The following is a 23200-nucleotide window of genomic DNA, read 5'->3' as shown; positions in this document are numbered from 1 at the left end:
GCTCACCAATGGAGTGCTGCTGAACAGTGTGCAGCTTTAAGCATGAATAAGAGGAATAGACAGATTGACACACTACTGTGCGTTATGAGATACAGTAGTAGTTGCAAGGTTGAGACAGTGAGAGATTAGTGATCTCTCCTCCTTTTATGATCCAAAAGATGTGGTTATGAAACAACCGGAGATTCGAAATAATAATGTAGAGAAGGGAAATTTGGTATTTGCTTACTAGTACAAAAGCATTAGAGATGTAATCTACAAAACACAGCTACACGGTGAGAAAAACACTTAAATATGTATTTTCTTTCCCAGGGTTAGAAAAGATTGGGAGGGATTCCAGTTTTGAGCAAGAAGGGAAAGTGCAGTTTGTCATTGATGCTGTGTACGCCATGGCTCACTCGTTACACAGAATGCACAAAGACCTCTGCCCTGGATATATTGGTCTTTGTCCAAGAATGAGCAACATTGATGGAAAGGAGCTACTTAGTTGCATCCGGGCTGTAAACTTTAATGGTAAGTCAAAACATATATTTATCCATTTTTTTAAAACAAATATATAACTTGAAATTTAAGTATATATTGGTCATTTGGCTGTTGTTGTATTTATGTATTGTTTTATTCAAATAGTGCTGCATATAATATATTTAACATTATTGAACTTAGTGTGCTAATAGACACCGACTAGTGACTAGAACATATTGGTGTCTATTCAATTGGTGTTAATAGTGGTGAATCCAAAAACCATTATTTAAATATTAATAATAGGTCCAAATTTGGTAGTTTATAATGCATGCAAGGTATTTAAACCTGCTACCGTTTAGATCAATTTATTCGTAAATATCTCTTTTTGTGGTACTTACGTATTTCATTTAGGTTACGGCGATGCATAAGTGAGGTTTACGGGTTCATATTGTTGTGTGTACGCTCAGTCAGTAAAAATTACACTTTCATGTCCGTCAGCTCTTCATTTAATATTCATGGTTCATAGATTCATTTACTTCTGTTGAACTAAATCTAAACATCTTCATCTGGTTATATCTTCTTAATATGTAGCCTTATAATTAAGTAAGCATGCTCCAAATTTCCAGGTCAGAGTTTTTTTTTTTTAAATTTGCTTTGTATTATTATTATTATTATTATTATTATTATTATTATTATTATTATTATTATTATTATTATTATTATTATTATATTATTATTACCTATGACTGTGGTGCTTTGCAGATAATAAAAAATAGCTGACATGTTGTATGCTTTGTTTTTTTTTTGCATGTGCACATACAGGGCCATACATGTATCAGGCTTATATAACTGTATATGTAGGCAACTATTCTCTCCCAGCAACTAATAAAAGGGTGTTTTGGCAGCAGAAATCGCTAAACTTAATGTTTTGTGGTTGAGATTCCTGACATCCTGTTAGAGTATTTAAATCCCCAAATATGTTGGGAGATTTGATGATTCTGTGGACAGATCTGGAGGTGCATTGCAACACCCCCCTATGTGTATACATATTTGTAGCTTACTGCACTTTTCACAGCAGAGGGATTATATCTAGCAGAGGATGGCTTTCATGCCCACATTGATGAAGTACAGTAGCACCCAATCACTTACACCCCGACAGAGAGACAAGGAACCAACTTATTGGTTATTAACCAACTTATTTAAATAAATTATTTGTTGTGCTCTGCTATTTATAAGGCAGTGTGAACAAGCTGGCTTTAGTGGTGACGTCAGGCCAAAAATGAACACACAGCACTGTGAGTGAAATGGCGAATGGAAGCGCTGCTGCACAGTTTATTAAATACGGAAAAATAAAAGGTTTGAACAAAAATACTTTGTAAAATAAAACGGCAGAGTAGCCAAAACAAACAGACAATAAACAGACAGACAAACGAGTGGACGAACAGACACAAACAAGTACCATGCTGGTTATCCAGCATGTAGTAGCAATTGTTATTTATTTACTTTGTTTCTTTTAGTTTTTACCTCCTCTCCACACCAGTTCTCCACTCACCGAGCACACAACCCTGAGTGAGTGAAAACATGCTGCTTTTATGCAGCTGTACCGAGACTCGATTGCTAATCAATCATTCAGTTGGAGTCTCGGTACAACTGCACGTGAATTAATCTAGTGCAATTTCCCGTGCTCACATATTATTACATTTTACCTGCACGTGAAGTGCTGTGCAGTCCTTGTGCCTAAATACAAATATACATTTTAAAAACACTTGTGTTCATAACACATATTATATCCTGTGTACCAACTACAATAAACCAACATTGACACACTACATGCAACATACAACACAAATAAATAGCCCAGGGGCAGGGCACTTTGCCACAGGCAGCATGGTTCTTGTTCTTGTTATAAGGTAGGTATAGTGTTAACAAGGGGGAGCCCCATGCTGCTGCCTCCATTTTCATTAACATGGATGTCATTATTGTGGATAAAATTAAATGCTTTTGTTCCTTGAATTGTATAATCTAAGGTTTTTACAAAGTTAATTCCATATTTTGTGTAAGATCTTTTTATAAATAAAAAGCACAACTTGTCTTCTATAAACTCTGGCATTTGGCTGTTTAATCAGTGCAAGGTTGCAAGGTCGTATTCATTTTAAGGCAACAAGATCTTTTCTTTTTCGTTGCACAACTCACTGTGAAAAAACCATTCTCTGGAAGTTATTTCTAGAAATCTAAGTGTAATTGGATTTGTAAACCTTAAATCAACCATTGGTTGAACACTGTACACAGAAACCTTTATATTAGTTACAGTGACACTGTATATGAAGTCACTATTGTATGACAGAGAATGAGAATGTGCAATCAGAGTGTGCAGAAGTACCTTTTACCATTATTTTAAATGGTTTGCATTTGCCTTACAATATGTGCATTGACAGAAGGAGCTAAGGAGGTAGATCTCCATGGTCTCCAAGGGGACTCTATTGTCTTTCAAGGGACTCTCCAGCCCTATACATAGCAAACAATGATGTTTTATTATGCATAATTCAAATGAATAAATACTAAAAACGTTTTGACATTATGTCTACATTTACAAAGTAAATAGATGCTGTGTACTATGATAGTAGCGCTATTATTCCTGAAAAAAATAACCCTGTCCTTTTTTTTTTAAGTCTGTTTCAAAGCTCTTTTCAAAATGTCTGCTCTAGTGCACTGATCGTGTAAGGATTAGTGCCCATATTGTCAAACAGGTAACAGAGCAATAACGATCCATGATGTGGTACAGAACAGAAAAGCCAGAGCACTTGTTATGTTTTTTTTTTTTTTATAGCTCTTCCTGCAGTGATTTAGAGTACAGATCTCAAACCCCAGCACACTGGAGTTGAATTTTGAAAAAGTTTTGTAACAGACTTTAAATTTAAAAGTTGTCAGGACATTAACAAGGAAAAGAAACATTATTTAAACAGTTGTGGCAGCATGTGGGGACGTATAACGCTATATTTTTTGGAAACCCGCTACTTACTCTTTAAGGACAGTAAGCTGAGATGTTATTGAGTAAGCTGAATGAAGTTCTGCTCAGTGCTGATATTTCAGTGGTTTTAACAGTGACAATAAATAAGTGTGTCTATCTCAACTTTATACTGTATTTGTAGTATATATTTATAAAGAATGTACAGCAAAAACAGATTGAGCTGTTTTAAGATTAGTATATACTTCTGTCTCAGAAAAATTCCATTTTTTCCTTGAATGTGACTCATTTTGAGCCATGGACCGCTGTCAATCATACCAAACTGGTACTGGCCTACCCCTCCAGGCATTCCATACTTTGGAATTTCCAAAATCTAGAAAACTAGTGCGACAGTGTTGAAAGTTGTTGGTTCCGTTTGTTATAGGTTTTATTGGGTTCTGTTCTGTTCTGTACTTTATAACCGATTATTCTGCCTCATTTAAAATGAACATTTGTTTAATACCTTCAGTAAGCATGCAAAAAAAAAAAAAAAAGAAACCTGTCATATGTGGGATTTAGTTATTAAGATGGATATTAGAGCTAGAGGACAGTTACGTGTAAAATGTATGACAGCTGACAGGTATTTAACATATTGTCACAAATTTGAAACTTACTCCTTAGCTTTACAAGTGGTTTTGTATCTGTTTGTCAGGTCTGTGACAGTGATGTATTTCAAATAGGCATGTAAGATTGCACTTGTCTCATAATATTAATTGGACTTCAATTATCAGCTTGTTTTATGAGATAATTATAGCTCTTTCATTAATTACTTTTTACAGATGCTTGACGTACATCTGTAGATTGACTGGTGAGCTCAGCAGTCAGTGTATAAAATAATTAAGGAGATGGTATTAAACAATCTCTTTTACATATACCCACGATCACTGTCTGGCAACAACAATTCACAATACAAAATAATGTTTTGACGGCAAAATCATGTAGCACAATGTATGATTTTCACTGAAATCAAAGCCTGCGTGCACATAGGTTATACTTTTATTTCTAAATGACTTCAACTTAATAATAGTAAATCACACTTAGTAGAGGCATGAGTTTTGCTGAAGAGATGTAACTAATACCATACCTAATGTTTGCCCTATGGTCAATTTTAAAATAAAAATCGTGAAAGTGCTTTTTTTGTTTTTTACATAAAGCGAAAGACAAGGGGGATAAAATCACTGAAATAAAACCAGAACACTGTCTCAAATCACGTCTGTATAGAGGAGAAAACATTAATACACGGTCTCTGCTAAATACATGTATTATTATTATTATTATTATTATTATTATTATTATTATTATTATTATTGTTATTTAATATAGTAAAAGATCTTACAGATTCAGTTTTTTTTTTTTTTTTTTGTTTTTTTTTTGCCATTAAGCTCCCTGATGTTACTTTATTTCCGAATTCACCTCGAATGCTTTAGCATTATAAGTACCATATCCTCGGTTATTTTATCCATTGACCGCTGAGCTGGCTAATTTACACATTTACTGATTTATAGATTTCCTGATTTTACACTTGAACCATAAAACACACGCACTGGCACACGCATACACACACGCACTGGCACACGCATACACACACCCCCTCCCACGACCCACCAGCACACACGCCACACACACACACACACACACACACACACACACACACACACACATATATATATATATATATATATATATATATATATATATATATATATATATATATATATATATCTATATAGTTCTATTATTAGATGTTGAGAGTCAGTAGATAAATATGGTATTAATATTGCACTGTAATATTATGTTCAATGACAGGTACCAAGAAGCTAAATAATTTATCAAGGTTTTACTATAGTATAGAAAAAATGTCATGTTATAAAATAAAATGCCATTTTTGGTTTTATTGGGTTGGTAAAATGAATCTTAATTCTGGCATTAGCAGAAATCCCTAATCACATCAAGTTCCTGTCTCCTGTACTGAAGGTTCTAAATATAACTTTTAAACCATAATAAGGTGATGCTTCATATTTGATTATAAAATGGGTATTTTAAATACTCTATCCTGATTAGTCAAAATAGGTCACATGGGGGTGTTGATATTACAGCATATCACCATGGGTTGGCACTTTTTTCAAAAATGGGCAAATCACTGGCAGATATACATACACTAGAATTTAAAAAGAAAAACGGCAGACATATTGGAATTTATCGCAATAAACATGACCGACGAGACTTATGTAAATGTTGAACTTTTGGGAAACCAAAGTGTACATGAGATATTGAATGAATCAGAATTGGACACCAATGATTAATTAAAGTAATGAAAAAAAGAAAAGTCAGTATTCAAATAAATTCAAAACTCGCTATTCTGATCGCTCTGTTCCTTTTCCTTGAACTACGACGTTTCCCGATCCCATTTTGAAAATAAATTGTTAAATCTCTTAAACTTTTAGCTTTTCACAAAATATTTGGGTCCCTCTTAAAAGAGCCTTTGGGGTTAAAATATGTTTTGTTGCCGTTGCTCCCGCTGTCCGTTCTTCAGTCTGCCTGCCTGCTGCCACTGAACCCACCCCCTGCACAGCTGTGTGATCTGATGCTGAACATTTATAAATTCATCTCCACAGTTCCTGCCATACCTTTTAAATGTGTCCAGGTACAATGTTACCATGTTTTCTGCTGTGCCCTGCATTGTTTAAAAGTGTTTCTTAACACTGGTCCAGTAGTTCTCCACGTTACCAAGCTATAAATTGCAGTCAGTTTGATAAGTAACCGGGTATTCCATGCAAATAACGTCTTTCTCGCCACTGGGAAGGTTCTAAGTAGAACAAATCTGTTATGGATACCTCCTGTTACTACCACGGATAACAAAGGATTATTAAAAAAAAAAACACACTCTCATCTGATACTATTGCAGGTCTTGTGAAGGGTCTGTGTGATTTAAAATAAAGGCAGTCTTATTTGTGCTGCGTGATTTAAAGGCAGACTCATTTGTGCTGTGTCATGATGAAAATGGGCTGTAATATTTTACTTTAAAATGTAATGAATTAACCAAGAATTACAAGAAGTGTCATGAATCAAAATTGTACTTTCAATGGCAATGTTCAATTCAACATCTGAAATTATTTTTTAATTAATGCATTTTTTATTTTTTTTTTTTAATGTTTTAAGGGACTATTTTTTCTAAGTTCAGGCAGAGGTGGAAGGATACTTAATAAACATTACTTTTTTTGTTAATAAAAACATGTTTTTACCTTTTTTATTTATTTTTTGTAATGTTGTTTGATCTATTTTATAAGTGCAATAAGGCAGTTCAAGATGTGGGATATACTCTAATATCCACACACCCTTGGCTTCGCCTCGTGACTGATAACACACCTGGCGCGTGTGGATATTTGAGTATATCCCACACCCTGTCATGCCTTATTGCTTACTTAAAAAATACGAAGCACCTAAACAATAAAACCTTTTTTGTAATTTGCTCTTATTTGAAATCGTTCTTATCCATTTATTGTATTTACTTCTTGCCCTTAATGGACTTGACTCTTATAACCAAATATTTTTAAGTTTAACTGCTCTTAGTCATAATTGCTCTCAAACATAATTACTTACTGTATTTTTTTATTTTTGAATTTGCTTGCTCTTACCACAGATTTTATTGTATTCTATAACTGCTATTAACTGTAATGTGATACTTTGTAACAACTGTATGTCACCCTGAATAATGGTGTCTGCAAATAAATAAATAAACAAATACATATTACTACTATGACTACTACTAATAATAATCATAATAATAATAATAATATAATAATAAATAATAATAATAATAATAATAATAATAAATAATAATAATAATAGGTCTAATTAATGCCTATTGATTTTGTATTGGACCAATACTATATATTGTAGAATTCCTTGGTAATCTATGTACAGTATAATAGTGTTCAATGGAGAATTCCAGTTTTTTTTGTAAGAGTGAAATGGAACATGCCAAAACTATGTGATTTATAAGGATATCCATTCTTTTAAAGGCTTTTTTAGAAGCTTTTTAAATTCCTTAAATCTTGATCTTATTCCTTTGAGTCTTAAGACTTAAATTTATTCTTCATGGATACATACCGTGGGAGTGCACTTCAGTCTCAGAGATACACAGACTCACTCTTAAATATATTGGAGTTTTAAGATATATATATATATATATATATATATATATATATATATATATATATATATATATATATATATATATATAATATAATCTTAAACCCAGATTTGACACATGTATTCCAATGGTGTATTTATCTTTTGTGTTGATATATGAGGAAAAGCTTCTTTTTTATCACTTTTCCTTTTCAAGCTTTATATCTAAAGCACATACTTGTCTCTTATAGCATTCTACTCAACATTAGTGTCTATTGACAACTCCACCTTGTCTACTCAGTGCTGCTCTGATGGTTTCACACTACAGTAATTGGAACATTTCCATTTACCTGCCCACTGTCTTTTGCTCCCTGAAGCCCGGAAGAGTAAAATTGGACATTTCTGCCAGTCTAGGAAAATGTAAAAGACTCTTAGTGCATTGAGCTAAGCACATGTTCTTGGTACGGTTGGCTGCATATTGTTCCCAGCTTTAGCACACTTTAGCTATTGCCAATTTAATTTAATCATGTTTCTTTCTTGAATCTGCAAGATGGTTTATTCAAAATTCATTTGTGTGACTGCTGCCACTAAAACATGGGGCTCTGTCCATTCAGGTTTTTTTGTTTGTTTATAAATTAATGTTTTATATTCATAAAATTGTTCTAGTCTTTGGTGGTTTCAACATCTCTATGTGAATATGTGTTAATTAGATTATATTAGGGTTACAGTTCAAAAAATGTAAATTCTGGTGTTACTATTCCCAAATGTCACAAATTAAACAATAAAATAGTAGAGTTTATGGTTTTGAAACCAGAGATAAAGCTTCATTGATAAATCATTGTGATTTCATATCAGCTACTGAGAAGGCTTTACGTATTGTGGTTTAAGAATAGATATTTCAGATGAAGAAAATGGTTTATTAACTGATATAAACTGATATAAAAGGTAAAAATAAAACAGGAAAATTAGAGGGTAATTGGAAACTAAACTACTATTACATTTAAGAAACCTGGACACTGAGCATATAAATGGGATGCTTGTCAACACTAAGTCAATCATACCAGTGAAAATGTGACAGCTCATGTTTTCAGAACTACACTCCCTTTAGGTCATGTCGATTCAATGTCACTGTTGGAATTTAGTGAGCCAACAAAATGAAGGGTAGTTATTGAAGTCAGTGCTGAATCACAAACAGTACCTTACGTTGTCCAGAGACTTTATTCCACAGAGTTTAGCTTCACTATTCATTACAAGTACAATTAAGTCATTATCTCCGTTCAAATAAAGAAAAACACATGTGTTAGATATTTATTCACCGACAGTCGCAAAAAATAACTGTAAAACACAAGAAATAAATTCAAACATGATTTTCTGGGGGTTTTGTCGGAAAACTATTTCTAAAAAAGTAGAAATATTATCAAAAGAAGAGGATTTTCTGATTTATTCTTACAATAAAAAATGGTCTTAATCACAATTATTATTACACACACACAAACACACATGTGTTGGAAATTCTGGCCTGTGATTGGTTAAAACCTCACCATAGGAGGAAAAATAGATTGAACTATTGCCCTAGCATCCTTACACCATTCAACAATAGTCTCCAAGTGTCATGTGATTGGTTCAGTCCCCCCACCCCTTTTCAAAGGAACACCCTCCATCTCCACTCCTAATAACAAGATAAAATGGCTGAATAAAAAAACTGCTGAATGGCGATTGTATGACTTAACAGAAAGTGAATTACAAAACATACCACAAAAGAAAGAAAAAACGTGCAGTATGAACTTCCAAAACATTTTCTATTATTTATTTATGTTGTTTAGTTATTTATTTATGCTGTATCAGCTATATTTAAACAAAATACTGTAAAGCCATAAATATTTTTGACCAAAATTTTTGGCAAATCACACTCATAAAACATAAAAAAATTTTGCTCCAGAAATATTACTACATTATATGTACAGCAATAAGATATTTGTGCCAAAAATGTTTACTTTTTTTTTTTTACACAAAAAATGCATAATAAAAGGCTTGTAAATATTAATGGCTTTACAGTATGTAAAGCCATATTTACTATCCAACCTTGACGCATATTATTTTGACTCACTCATATATGAAATATGTACTGCAGACTCAGCTCTTAGTGGAAAATTAAATGCCTCTCGGGAAGACTATTGTTACCTCCAGGGTGCAACTTCGGGCATTATAGTCCACTATCAGTAACAGTCGGGTCAATAATTTTCCGCTGTAGCCCGCCTCTCCAGTCCATATTTACCACTGAAGCCGAGTGGGAGGCGTCTGTAAACAGGTGCATGTTTGTTGCTGAAGTTCCCTTGCAGGATAATGCAGATTGCGAAGTTAAAGTGGCCCAGGAGAGAGAGAAGTTTATGCTTTGAGGTGGTTCTTGAGTTTTGGAAAGAAGCAATCAGATGATTAAGATGCGGGTGAGTTTTGAGGGACGGAGGCAGGGTTCGAACTTAATGGTGTCGAGGGTTATTCCGAGGAGTTCGAGAGTGGTAGTAGGGCCGATGGTCTTCTCGGAAGAGAGAGGAACTAGGGTAGAAAACAGATTTTTGAGATAGTTAATGCTTTGGGCTGGAGGACGAGAGGCAGGAGGAAATTGTCCAGGACTTTTTGTTAAGTTGGAGACAAAAAAACTGAATTCATTCTTAAATTGATTAAATTAAATGACCATTATCTTAAATGTGTGTGGCAAAGTGACTAGTGAAGGGGAACAGGTATAGCGGTGATGCGATGCAGGAGTGACAGGCAGACAACAGTTTCCAGTGAAAAGGTGCTTTTATTTATAATCCAGGTCTGGTGACCGTTAAATAATAAATCCCTGGCTATACACAACAATGTGTAAAGCGCGGGGATAGCAATAATAGGGCACAGTCCTGAACAAAACGAACACACGGTCACCAGTCCTGGGTGAGTGCAGACGTGCTTGTGGTGGGTGAAGACACTGTATTTCGTGACGGTTCCGTGCAGTGGTGATCCGGATTGTGCTGACCCTGGTCGACAGCTCCGGATAGGTGAGTTAACTGTCTGGTGGTGCAAAACGCAGACAATTACAAACAAACACAACACGTAATTCTCTGTAACAACGAGAGCTCCTCTCTCGCTCCTTCTCTCTCCGAACGTTTACCCAAACGAAGGAAAAGATCAGCGTTACCCTGGCCCCTATATGTAATCCTGCATGATATCTAGGTAAATGGTTGCAGCTGCCTTATTACTTGCAGCTGCTTCTCGTTTACCTTTCAAATCAATACGGTCTTACAACAGAGTCGCGCTTCTTTCCAGGCTGACCCACTTCCCTGACCCGGAAACGAACTGTCAAGCCAGCCCTTCCAGATACTTCTCCTCTCGTTCTTTAGCACCCTCACAGGTCGGGAGGAAGATTCATCACCAGAACTCATCTTTCCGTCACAATGTGTTTTAACAGTTATTGCACAACATTGTCAATGTCAAGCATCTGTTATAATGAACTCTCAATATGTTCTTTCAACAGTTTAACCCCAAAGGGCATTATAAGATGTATTTCTAATTACGTTACTTCAGTATAACAGTCACTCCTAGAAATTGTAATATTATTTTACCCCATTGACCTGTTTTGAAGTTGCTTAAGCTTTTAGTGGAAGGTCCAGCTATTTTCAGCTAAATGCAGGCTACCATTAATGTAATAGTATTCTTATTAGTATTGAACTATGTCTGACCTTTTTTTCTGTTCATACAACATCCAGTTGAAGCAGGTTTTAAAACAATCTCTCATTTTGCCAATTTTAGTGTTGATAAATATGAGACACTACCATAAGCATTTTCTAATACTCATTATTTTAAACCAATCTTTAGCTTAATTCAGTAAAACCATCCTATGCTCTGTGCCCCCATTTCTTCTTGCCAGGTTCTAATTAATTTCTGTTTATATATATATATATATATATATATATATATATATATATATATATATATATATATATTTAATATAAACTCCTACCTTCTGTTATCTGAAAGTTATTTTGTTTGTTAATATTAATGAGATAACTCTGAAAGGTATTTCGTTCATTAATTTTAACAAGATAAATCATTATAGAGAGGATCTTGGCTTTTAAACTGCTGACCAGCAAAAAATTACAGCTTCATTGGCCAAAACCAATGAGTCACCTCCAACATTGCTTTTACTTTGATATTCACTAACATCCTCATTTATTTACTAAAGTTATTATATTAGGTTTCTTATTTATTTAAATACTTTTGTTTTTTTGTACTATAATCGAACCTAGGATACAAAATACAGAATCCTACAACATTACTATTAACAATATATTTCATTCTATAGCATCCAATCCATATCTAATAAGTCAGCTTGTTCCCAGCAAGATTCTAATTCTCCTCCTGGCTCAGTTTGAAGTGACTCTGTGAACACCACAACAGGCCTGTGCAGCCAACGTTTTACACCAGAGGTGTGGGCGACCAGGGTCTTTACTTGATACCTGCAAAAACTTAGCTGGGCTCCCATCTCTGTATTCTCATTCCCATCGTTAGTGGGCAAACACATTTTAATTGACTCTGGGTCTGTGGAAGGGTGGTGGGTAATTCACTGACACATGAGACAGAACAGTTGTACTTGGAACACCACCCAGGTGCCCAGTTTTATTTTTAGGACAGTTCTTATTTTTCGACAGAGGGCACTGTTGTCCGTGGGCTGCCTATCAAAGATGATAGACAGCACCACGGAAATACCAAAGTTGGTAAACGAATTCACTGCAGGCGCACTCGCAGGTGCTCAAAGAAATAATAATGAAAACAGAAGGCAAAAAGAACAAGGAAAAATAACACACTAATAAAACTACAAATAAAAGGTGCTGCACTCGGCAGTGTTATCCCAGTCGCCGCTACCCGCACGACCCGGATCACCGACCTACTCTAGCGGCTCCCTGCCTGCTCTAAACAATACTTCGGGGTCTGCCTAAGGGTTCCCCGCTGTAACTCTCTGCCTTGTTCGTTGCCATGTTTCTCCCAGCTGGTTTCTCGGTCCTCGATCAGTGCTTCCGTACACACAGCGTATCTAAGAGGGCAGACCTGAGGAAACAGCAGAGCATTTTTTTATAGGGCTAGCAATCTCCCAAGACTCGCCTCTCAGCCATTCAGAGAGGTGGAAAGTCCACACACCCACTTTCCCACCTCCCCGTGTCACTGCCATGACTCACAGGTGGTTGTTGGACGACTGCCGCCCTCTTCCTGCAGTTCTGTGAACACGCCAGCAGAGTCAGCACAGTTCTCTCCTGCTACAGGGTCCATCAAAGAACCGCACACCCTTGCAACCGAGGCCTTCCATGCAAAATGATCTAATGACTTATAGCACAAAAGGGACATGCCAAACCGTCTGTGAACCAATCTGCAAATCAGGCCCTTCCTGTATGAAAACATTACATATCTCAATATTTCTATTTATTAAATGGTTACTTCATAGAATGTATTTTTTTCAAAATATTGGATTTCTTACCATTTAAAATGACATGGTATTTGTTTTGTATATTTTTTTTTATTGCAGTTTCTGCTTGGATCATTAGTGTGCCATGATTAATGATACTAGGACTTTCTACTATTAAACTATTACTATTAAGGTGATGAAATCTGTTAAATATCTTTTGATTGTGTGCAATAAATGAACCACACTAATCAGCTTTTTTGAGGTCTGTTTAGATGCTGCCCTGATTGCAGAAACAGGAATTTCCTTCTGAAGTAGTTATTAAGTATGGTAAATAGTAATCCAGGTAGGCAAACCCTTTAAGTTGCTCTGAATAATTGTATTTCCAAATTTCCCCTTTAACTTGTTGTAAGCTGATGGGCATATTGCTTATAACTGAAAGGAACCCGTTAAAAACATGTTAATTGCATGGTGACATTTCCTGCCTAAACACTTTTTCGTTATCATTGATTGGTACTGAAAAACTGCAAAGACAAAGCAGAAAATGTCATCATACAATTAACATGTTTTTAACACGTTCCTTTCTGTTTTAAATGAGACCTGTTGGCTGACTACACCATGCATGACGAGATGGAATTCATTATATGACAGCTTGAACCTCTTAATTAATCTTTGGGAGAAACTTCCTCAGCTGATGGAAGAGCTCCAGCTTCGAGCTTTAAGGAAGTGGAATTAGACTTCCTTGATGAGTACAGCTGTGTGCTGAAGCCCATTGCCACTGCAATAGATCACCTTCAGAGTCAGGAAACCTGCTACTACGGGGATCTCATCCCTACTCTTTTTGCTGTGAGGTCAAAATTAGAAACATTGCAGGACATCAACCTACACCACTGTTCCCATTTACTGCAAGCAATCATATCTGGATTCCAGAAATGATTCTGCAGTTTTCTGGAACTGAAGACTGATGTTAATGAGTCAATTTTGGTAACAATTACACATCCGTTTTTTAAGATGCGCCAGCTACCACACTGTTTTTTTGAAGACACCAAAAGATTGGACCAACTAATGCTTCAGGCAGCTGAAGAGCTGAGTCTTGTATCAGAATCTTCTAGTGGGAGTCCCCTTGAAGAGGTAGAAGATGACTTCTTTATTTTTATGTGTAGCAAAGATGTACTCCCTCAACAAGAAGCAACAAAGCTGAGTTGGATATCCTTCATTTTCTTGAAGACCCAAGGAAGGATGTGGCATCTTTAGAGCAATACCCTTTCCTAAAGAAGCTGTTTACACACTTTAATACCATTCTCCCTTCCTCTGCTCCTGTTGAGCGTCTCTTCTCTTTTGCTGGCTTGATTTTCAGCCCCCAAAGAAATTGGCTGTTGGATGACCTCTTACAGAAACTTGTTTTGCCCTGTGTGTGTGTGTGTGTGTGTGTGTGTGTGTGTGTGTGTGTGTGTGTGTGTGTGTGTGTGTGTGTGTGTGTGTGTGTGTATAATGTGCACATGTGATGACCTACAAATCTGACCTACACATGAGCTGCACAATGACTTAATATAACTTTAAGAACAAGTGAGAATATCTTCTGCGTTCTTCTCTGATTGTTCATTAAATTTAAGATCAAACTAAACACATTTTTTGTTGCTTTCAAATAAAAGAAATGAATTCAAGGTCAACATGATAATACACACCTAAATGTCTGAACCACAATGTCTGAACCCCAAAGCCACAATGGATTTCAATTTTCATTAAGCACAAATAAAATTAGGAAATAGAAGTCAAGTGATCAGCTGAAGGGTTGTTTTACTATGGCTCTCCTTGTGGAATTCCAAGTGTCATCATCAAAAAGCTTCACACAGAGTTTACTTCTGCTCTGTAAAGCACCCACATGATTTAAATCTGTTCTAAAGCAAAATCAGAAATGTCACACCACTCAGAGAGTTATGCACAGCAGAGGATAAAGATAACAACAGGTTGATCATTTTAGAAAGGAGAATTTTTAATAATCAAAGTTTTAACTGCAAAGCTCTGTGGTGGGATAGTGGTTGGCAGATGCCAGCATTTCTTTGGTGTATCAGTGTGCTGTAACAAAGTATGCACATAATGATTAATTTGGCACTACCTTAATACATTTCTTCAATCATGGATAAAGTACTCCTTGCACAACACAGTGGTTTGGTATAATATTGATAAATGTAGTGTAAAGAATGTCATGTTTAATGCTCAGTTTCAATGAAGGGCACCCACATAGTGCATTGGACAGTTATACAATCCATTTAATGGACATAGTATTCATCCTGAATTAAAGTTATTGGTCTGCAATGTATTATTCTCCATTGGCTGTGCACATTCCCTCTTTTATATGCAGCTGTAAAGCTGTTTGTTCAAATTAATGAATGGCATTTCTTTTTTCTGATGCCAATAAAAATGTTTCACTACCACTCTTTAAATCCACAGAGATTTCAAAGCCAGAATCAATAACTGTGGATCAATGGGAAAAAAAAAATATTTTCAAGGCTAGGTTCTCTAACTTAATGCATGTTATCTGAACTCAATTTAATGATCTATTAACTCGAGTGGCCTTCAGTTGCTAGTGACGATTTTGTAATATAATACGTATTGCAGCATTCATTGAACATATCTAATTTGTCTGCAGTTAGTAATTCAAGCCAAGGAGCTTTATCAACATGGTGCAAGCATGTATTGTTATGTAGCCCATTTGGGAGATGCAACAGGAATTTCTGGCAAATAAATCACGTGTAACATTAAAAAAAAAAAAAAATTCATGGTACAGCATCCAGTTGGAAAGTCAAATCAGGCTTATCAAATGCATATACAGTAAATGAAAAGCTGGCATTTGTCTGGCATTTGTTTTAGAGTAATTTGCAGTGGAAATCAGGTTTACCAAAATGTAATTCTCATATGACTAGGAGCTTTGTGCCTTGTTATCCAGAGTAGCATGTTCCTAACTACTAAAATACAAAAAACTATACCCACAATAATACATTATGGTCTTTTAGAAATGTAATATATAATTTAATACAGATACTATGCAATTTTGCATTCTGTCATTACATGGCAGTAGGAGCATTACTTAAAGTCCTAGCAATATCAGCACAGATTGCTTGCTGCCAATTATGTACAGCAGCAAATTCAACATCTGTCCTGGACATTGCTGACTACCCACACATGTAAAGTGTAGGTCACAAAAATGTGTAGAACTGGAACAGGCTCACCAAGAGAAAGATCTTGGTGTTGAAATAGCATCGCTGTTAGCAACCAGACTAGTGCAGGGAAGCAATCAAAAAGACAAAAAGGATGCTTGGGTATAAAACTAAAAGTGTAGAGTACAACTCCAAGAGACTATGATGAAGTTGTGCAATGCACTGGTGAGACCGCACCTAGAGTACTGTGTCCAGTTCTGGTCAACACAGTGCCAAATGGACATTGTGGCCTTGGAGGGAGTCCAGTGAAGAGCAGCCAGACTAATCCCAGGGCTTACAATGAGCTATGAAGATTTCCTGAAAGAGCTACATGTAATTAGGCTAGAACAAAGAAGAATCTTAAAAGGAGTTGACATATTTAACGCTAACCAATTCTCTACTAAGTGCAGTATAAAAACCAGGACCAGAGGACAGTTGAAAATTAAGTGGAGCTAGACTTAGAACAGAGGGAAGATGGGAGTGGTGAGGGTATGGAAAGGGATACCGAGTCATATTGTTGAGGCAGAATCACTTGACTCCTTTAAGACCCAACTTGACAAAGTTTTGAGCTCAATCAGCTACTCGGAATTAGAAAAAACTTAGATGGGCTGAATGGCCTTCTCATTTGTAAATGTTCTAATGTTCTTACTGTTTGTCAAAATGGCATTGACAAATTAGAAACAACCAACCTAAGGACTCCAACATCTGCTAGTTATTGTAACATATTTTCTTTTTCTTTAAAAGAGACAAATATGCCAAATATGTCCATTAATAACACACCACCTTGCCTGTACGGTCATGCTATGGTAAAATCATTTTGCATTTACTACATCTTTATCTACTCTCATTTCTATCCATTCTGTCTTCAGTTCTCTGGTGCTATCTCCTGCCATGTTATGTACCTCTATAGTTTTTGCTCAGAGTGCTGTTTCAGTAGGGGAGTCCAATTTGCCTCGGTCTACATCCCTTTCCCAGGATCATACCTCTAGGTAGCCAGTGTAATCTGTTTTACGTGTTGTATTCATAAATAAAATATCACCTTTTATTGAAAGTTTTTTTTTTTTTTAGTTATATGGTACTTGAAAATGCTTTTTCAGTTTTATCTAAGGCTGCCTTGGTCATTAACTACAACATCACTGTTAGATTACGTCTAATAGATTGTTGCTGCCCTTTTTAATTCAAATTTGTGTCCGCAAGGTTTCCAGGAATATTCCAAGTATATACAATTAAACACAAGAAAGAAACAAACACAATTTACATTATGCAGCAAATTAACTGTACAGAGTAAAATGACAATAGCCACCATGATTAAATTAGACAGTGGAACTTACCTACAGCTAATCAGTTTCTCATGAGCAGCATTGTGATACCCAGTAGTTAATTTCATTAAAATAGTATATACTGACATTCAGTTAGAAAGAAGGCAATTGCTCTTGTGCAACTGTATGTGTGGAAATTGTACTGATTTCACTGTATAATAAAATACATACATTATTGTTAGATTATTGGTATTATTATTTTTATTAGTAGCAGTAGTCATATTGGTTCTATACATTTACATTAGTATAAACTACAGTGCAACATTTTACAGCCTTGTTGCTTGTATTTGTCATGGGACAAATGTAAGAGAAAAAATTGATTCATTGAAATACAACACATGAAATGTACCTTGTTAAAGAGATTAGGAGTAAATAAGAATTTTACCAGAACCTAACTTGTAAACTCAGTCTCATACCCACTGAATTTTCAAAAAGTTAACTGATGAACCAGCTTTCTGCTGATTCGCATTATTGATTGTGGTTGAATGCACCGTACTGTTTAAACATGTTTACCATGGGATGAAGCTAAAAGTGCAGAGTTAAGTCCAAGGTCATGTGAGGGCATCCAAAAACCTCTAATTCCAACACTAAAATGGACAGACTGTCCAGACTGCATCGAGCTGAACAGTAGGTTCCTATTATTAAAATTACTGGTTTGAAGGTCATCTTAGTTAAGCTGCTGCTGAAATACAGTGCCTGACTACTCCAAAAATGTCCTGAAGTTCTTTCTCCCCTCCTCTGCCCCTCTACCCAGCCTTGGTTGACCTCTGACACCATCAGTGTCTTACATTTGAGGACATCTTCTGGTGGCCTGGAAGGAGAGATCCTGAACCAAAACTGTCTAAATCACTCCCCCAGTTCAAACTGTCAACCATTACCACATTGCCCACACTACCAATGTGAGTGTTGCCTTGCCCTTTGAACCAATCTGTTTTTTGTTTTTGTTTTGTTGTAATCAACAGGAAGTGCAGGAACCCCTGTCGTTTTCAATGAGAATGGAGATGCTCCTGGACGCTATGACATTTTCCAGTATCAAATCACCAATAGGTCTAAGGCAGAATACAAGGTTATTGGACACTGGGCTGACCAACTTTACTTAAACGTGAGATTTTTTTTCTTCACAATATTGCATAATAAATCAGCTTAAAAGTTTAAATAAATTACTTTTATCCAGCTGTCAAGCAAGCATATTTTTTATCTCTTTAAAAAAAAAAAAAAAAGAAAACACACACAGTATTGTACATCAGATATGACTGAGAAGCAGTGGATGATGTTACCTAAATAAAATAGACATTTAAATATACAAAATCATCCGGCAGTTCTAATTATTTTGTGTTCTTCCCATAATTAAGGTAACATTGAATATCCTTACAATATATGCTGAGCTATATAAGACTACACAAAATGTGTTTAGATAATGAGGTGAAAGCTGTAACTAATTATTTGTTTTTGTTGCTACAGCGGAATGATATGCAGTGGACTAGAGGGGATCCCTCTGTTCCAGTCTCTGTCTGCAGTCTTCCTTGTAAGCCTGGTGAAAGAAAGAAGACTGTAAAAGGAGTACCGTGCTGCTGGCACTGCGAGCGCTGTGAAGGCTATCACTACCAGGTGAATGAGTTCACCTGCGAATTGTGTCCCTATGAAGAGAGGCCCAATGAGAACCACACAGGCTGCCAACCAATTCCCATAATCAAGCTGGAATGGCATTCCCCTTGGGCAATTGTGCCTGTCTTCCTTTCCATGCTGGGGATCATTGCCACTACCTTTGCTATTGTGACCTTTGTGCGTTACAATGACACACCCATTGTAAGGGCGTCAGGCAGGGAACTGAGCTACGTGCTGTTGACTGGTATATTCCTCTGTTACGCAATCACTTTTCTCATGATCGCAACCCCTGACACTGGCGTGTGTTCTCTCCGGCGTATCTTCTTAGGACTCGGCATGTGCTTCAGCTATGCTGCCTTGCTGACCAAAACCAACAGGATCCATCGCATCTTTGAGCAAGGAAAGAAATCTGTCAGTGCCCCCAGGTTTATCAGCCCCGCCTCCCAGCTTGTCATTACATTCGCCCTCATCTCCTTTCAGCTGCTGGGTGTCTTCATCTGGTTTGCCGTGGACCCTCCCCATATCCTAGTGGACTTTGGGGAGCAGAGAACACCAGATCCTAAGAACGCCAGAGGGGTCCTGAAGTGTGACATTTCAGACCTTTCCCTCATATGTTCTCTTGGATACAGTATTCTTTTGATGGTCACATGCACTGTTTATGCTATTAAAACAAGAGGCGTGCCAGAGACCTTCAACGAAGCCAAACCTATTGGATTTACTATGTACACAACATGCATCATTTGGTTAGCTTTCATACCAATATTCTTTGGTACAGCACAGTCTGCAGAAAGGGTAAGTAGCTTTAAAATAACTTTTAAATTAGCCTCTGCTCATGTGGTTAGAAATTAGGGTTGATTGAATAAACAAAAAAAAAAAAAAAAAAAAATGGGGAAACCTCAGAACAAATCAATATTGTGCTATGAATGCAGTCCACTTGGTATTACACATTACAATGGTAATACCCTTATATCTTTACTTAAAACATGTCCTCTCTGAAAGGGAACGTTATTTGAATAATACAGGATTTCTGGCTTTATACACCAATACTAATGTATTTTCTTAATCCCCACATGCAATGGTTTGTTTCACTGAGTATGCCACAGTGTAGCCAAGTGTGAATTGTACTCTAGATAAGAAGACAGATGGAGGTTTATCATGGAGTGTGATTGCATAGTGGGTGGAATTGCTGAAGTTGTGAAGAAAGTTCCAAATGACTACAATTTGACTGTCCCCTGAGCAGCTGGTCTGGGTTTTTATTGGTGAACTGTCATCTGAAATGTTATTTAATACTGTATAGAAGTGTGGGTTTAGGTTAACAAAAGTTTGGACAGAATCAAATTCTTCTGTGTTTTGACTGGTTAAAATGTAACTAATGTTGGTCTGGGTGTTAAATCTGTAAAAATGTCTTTTTCTGTAGTATTTATAGTTTCTTTTGCGCAAGGTTCATTGCAAGAATTCCCATCTGTAGGCTCGTCGACCTGAACCACGGAAGTCAGAAAGAACATTGTTGCAATTTTCTGACTTTTAATAATCTGAAAATCTATAAATAGCAGTTCTAGACTTTCAATATTCATAAACATTCAAAACAGCAATTAGTGCGGAGAAGCACAATGTAAAATATATACAAGAGACACTGTGTCACAGAGATGGCTTGAGTGGTGACGTCAGATCAGGCAGAATCTGCTCACACGCAGGCAGACTGGGGTATCAAAAGTGCTGCAGTGCTTTTATTAATTAATGAACAAAAATAAAACGAAACAAAACAGGAACACAGAGCAAACTAAAAAAAAAACAGCACGGTGGCCAAACAAAATAGAAAAAAACTAAAATAAATATCGTGCTAGTTTTGAAATGGCGCGCGCAGCAATTGTTTCTTTTTATTGATTCTTATATCTCATCTTACTCCTGTTCTTTACTCCTAAACACTCTTGTTGTGCCGCCAAAGCTGCAGGTCTTTTATATTATGGCCAAGGGATCAGCTGGCTATTAATTATCCTGTTACCCCCTTGGCCATAGTCTGCACGAGTATAATAATTCTGCGTGACTGTCAGCAAATGAAATAATCAGCAGCTGACAGTCATGCATTCTCACACATTAAAAACAAAATAACATTAATAAAACATTGTATTTTAAATCAAACACAAAATACATTCAAATCATAACTCACTAATGTTATCAGTTTAAATAAACATAAACAATACATTTTAAATCATAATACACATTCACCCATCACCAATAAACATCAAACAATACATTTTATTAGCAGGGCTTTGCCGCCTCCTTAGTTACATGCAGGGCTTTTCTGCCTTGCCCTACTAACTATGTGCAGGGTCTCTTCTGCCCACACCGGATAACCCTTCCACTTTATAAGTATCTTAATATTATATATATTTATGTTAGCAGGTATGTTTTGATTCACTTTAGCAATTAAAAAAAAAAAAAATGTATATACACTTAATAAAAAGGCTGGAATCGATTTATTGTAGTTCAAGCACTTAGAGAGTCTAGCTCTTTATTTTTCCACATCACACAGAATCACAAGACCATAGCTGAATACCTCTTCTTCGAAGGATACAGCTGTTTATCAGCTGAAGCAATTTATTTTAAATGTTTTTTTTTTTTTGGCAAAACCAGTGGTGCCATAAATCATAAAATACAGTTTTCTGTAGAAAATCACTGATTTCTAATCATGATTACAAAGTAATTTATTCAACATAAAACATGTTACGAATGTAATCAGTCTTTAGACCACAATTACAGTCAGTTGTCATATTTCTATATCCCTGTCAAATCATATTGCGTGACATTTTTCTGTAAATAAAAAAAAGAACATTTCCTAAACCAATTATTCCCTTAATCCGTATATATTGGAGGCATGCTGAGGCACATTACCACACAACACAAAACCAACCTGTGTACAGAAGCATAACTGTATACTCGGCCTCTAAGGCTGGGAAGCAAGAGTTACTTCCCTCAAGAGGAAAATGAAGATAAGGAAAGAGGTTATATTTGAGAAGACTAGAAGTCGCTCTGACTAACATGGAAGGTCTATGCTTTGGTTGATTGGCGCAGCCAGACCTCTGAGACAGAGCCACGCTGGGCGACAGGATTTCTGAAAGAGAGAAGGAAATGAACTTGCAAAGGGGCCAGAGACTGGTATAGATGAAAGCAATTTGTTAGTAAAGAATACACCCCTCAGAGGAGAGATACTTCTCAGAGGTGATACCAAACCGATAAGGCTCCAAGGCTGGAGAGCATGTATGCTGGTCCCATGGGGAACAAGTAATAAAAAACGGAGATTTAAGAAATGTGCAGGGTTTCCCCTCACTCAGGGAGAACCGCCTTCCTGAAGGGGAGACCGAAACGATCAGCCTCCAAGGCTGGGGAGCATGTATGGAGGAACCTAGAATGATAGAGGTTGTTAAGTTAGATTTGGCCAGGGGTCCCCTCTGGCTTTCGGAGAACGTTCCTCTTGGAGGTCGAGGCTGGGCTTAAGGTTGGGAAGTGATGTCACTTGCCCCCAGAGAGAGACCATTGCAGAGGTGGCGCTGCATTTCGGAGGAGGAGGGGAGGAAGGCGGAAAATGCAAAACAGAGAATCGGTGATCGACCCAGGGCTTAAATAGGGATAGACCTCTGATTGGTTAAAAAAGCAACATGTGACGGCTTGCATACTAATGAGCTACTTCACACTGAATAAATCACTATGCACCACTACATTTTAAATTCCATGATTGCCATTTTATTTGTTATTAGTTCCAAAACCACAGACAAAAATGAGATGCATTTCATCTATTTCTTTTAATATATTTGGGGATCAAACTCCAGATAACTGGTACAACACCAACTTTCTGAGTGAAGACATCAGTCCACCTGAAAAATTAAAAAAAGAAAATAAGTGCACCAGCAAGAGTAGACACATAACAGCAGACGAGGAACAGCTTAATGAAATAGAAGAAAACAACGATTGAAAAAAAACACAAACAATTGAAAAAAAAACACAAACAAATGAAAAAAAAAAAAGCATGGGCTGGTTAATGTACTTAAAGACAAAA

The 23200-nt window shown here is 36.4% G+C and overlaps 1 protein-coding gene across 1 annotated transcript in view; it reads left to right on the top strand.

Moving 5' to 3' along the window:
* The window catches only part of grm8b (glutamate receptor, metabotropic 8b), a 171971-nt gene that overhangs the window by 125991 nt on the left and 22780 nt on the right, over positions 1 to 23200 (top strand). The window contains exons 7-9 of the mRNA XM_041257610.1: positions 310 to 510; positions 18504 to 18643; positions 19003 to 19938. Coding sequence (XP_041113544.1) covers positions 310 to 510; positions 18504 to 18643; positions 19003 to 19938 — 1277 coding nt within the window. The remainder of the gene's footprint in view (positions 1 to 309; positions 511 to 18503; positions 18644 to 19002; positions 19939 to 23200) is intronic.

Source organism: Polyodon spathula, chromosome 8, assembly GCF_017654505.1.
Source record: "Polyodon spathula isolate WHYD16114869_AA chromosome 8, ASM1765450v1, whole genome shotgun sequence".
Lineage (NCBI taxonomy): Eukaryota > Metazoa > Chordata > Actinopteri > Acipenseriformes > Polyodontidae > Polyodon > Polyodon spathula.
The sequence above is the reverse complement of the archived record's forward strand: the minus strand, read 5'-3'. Positions and strand labels throughout refer to the sequence as shown.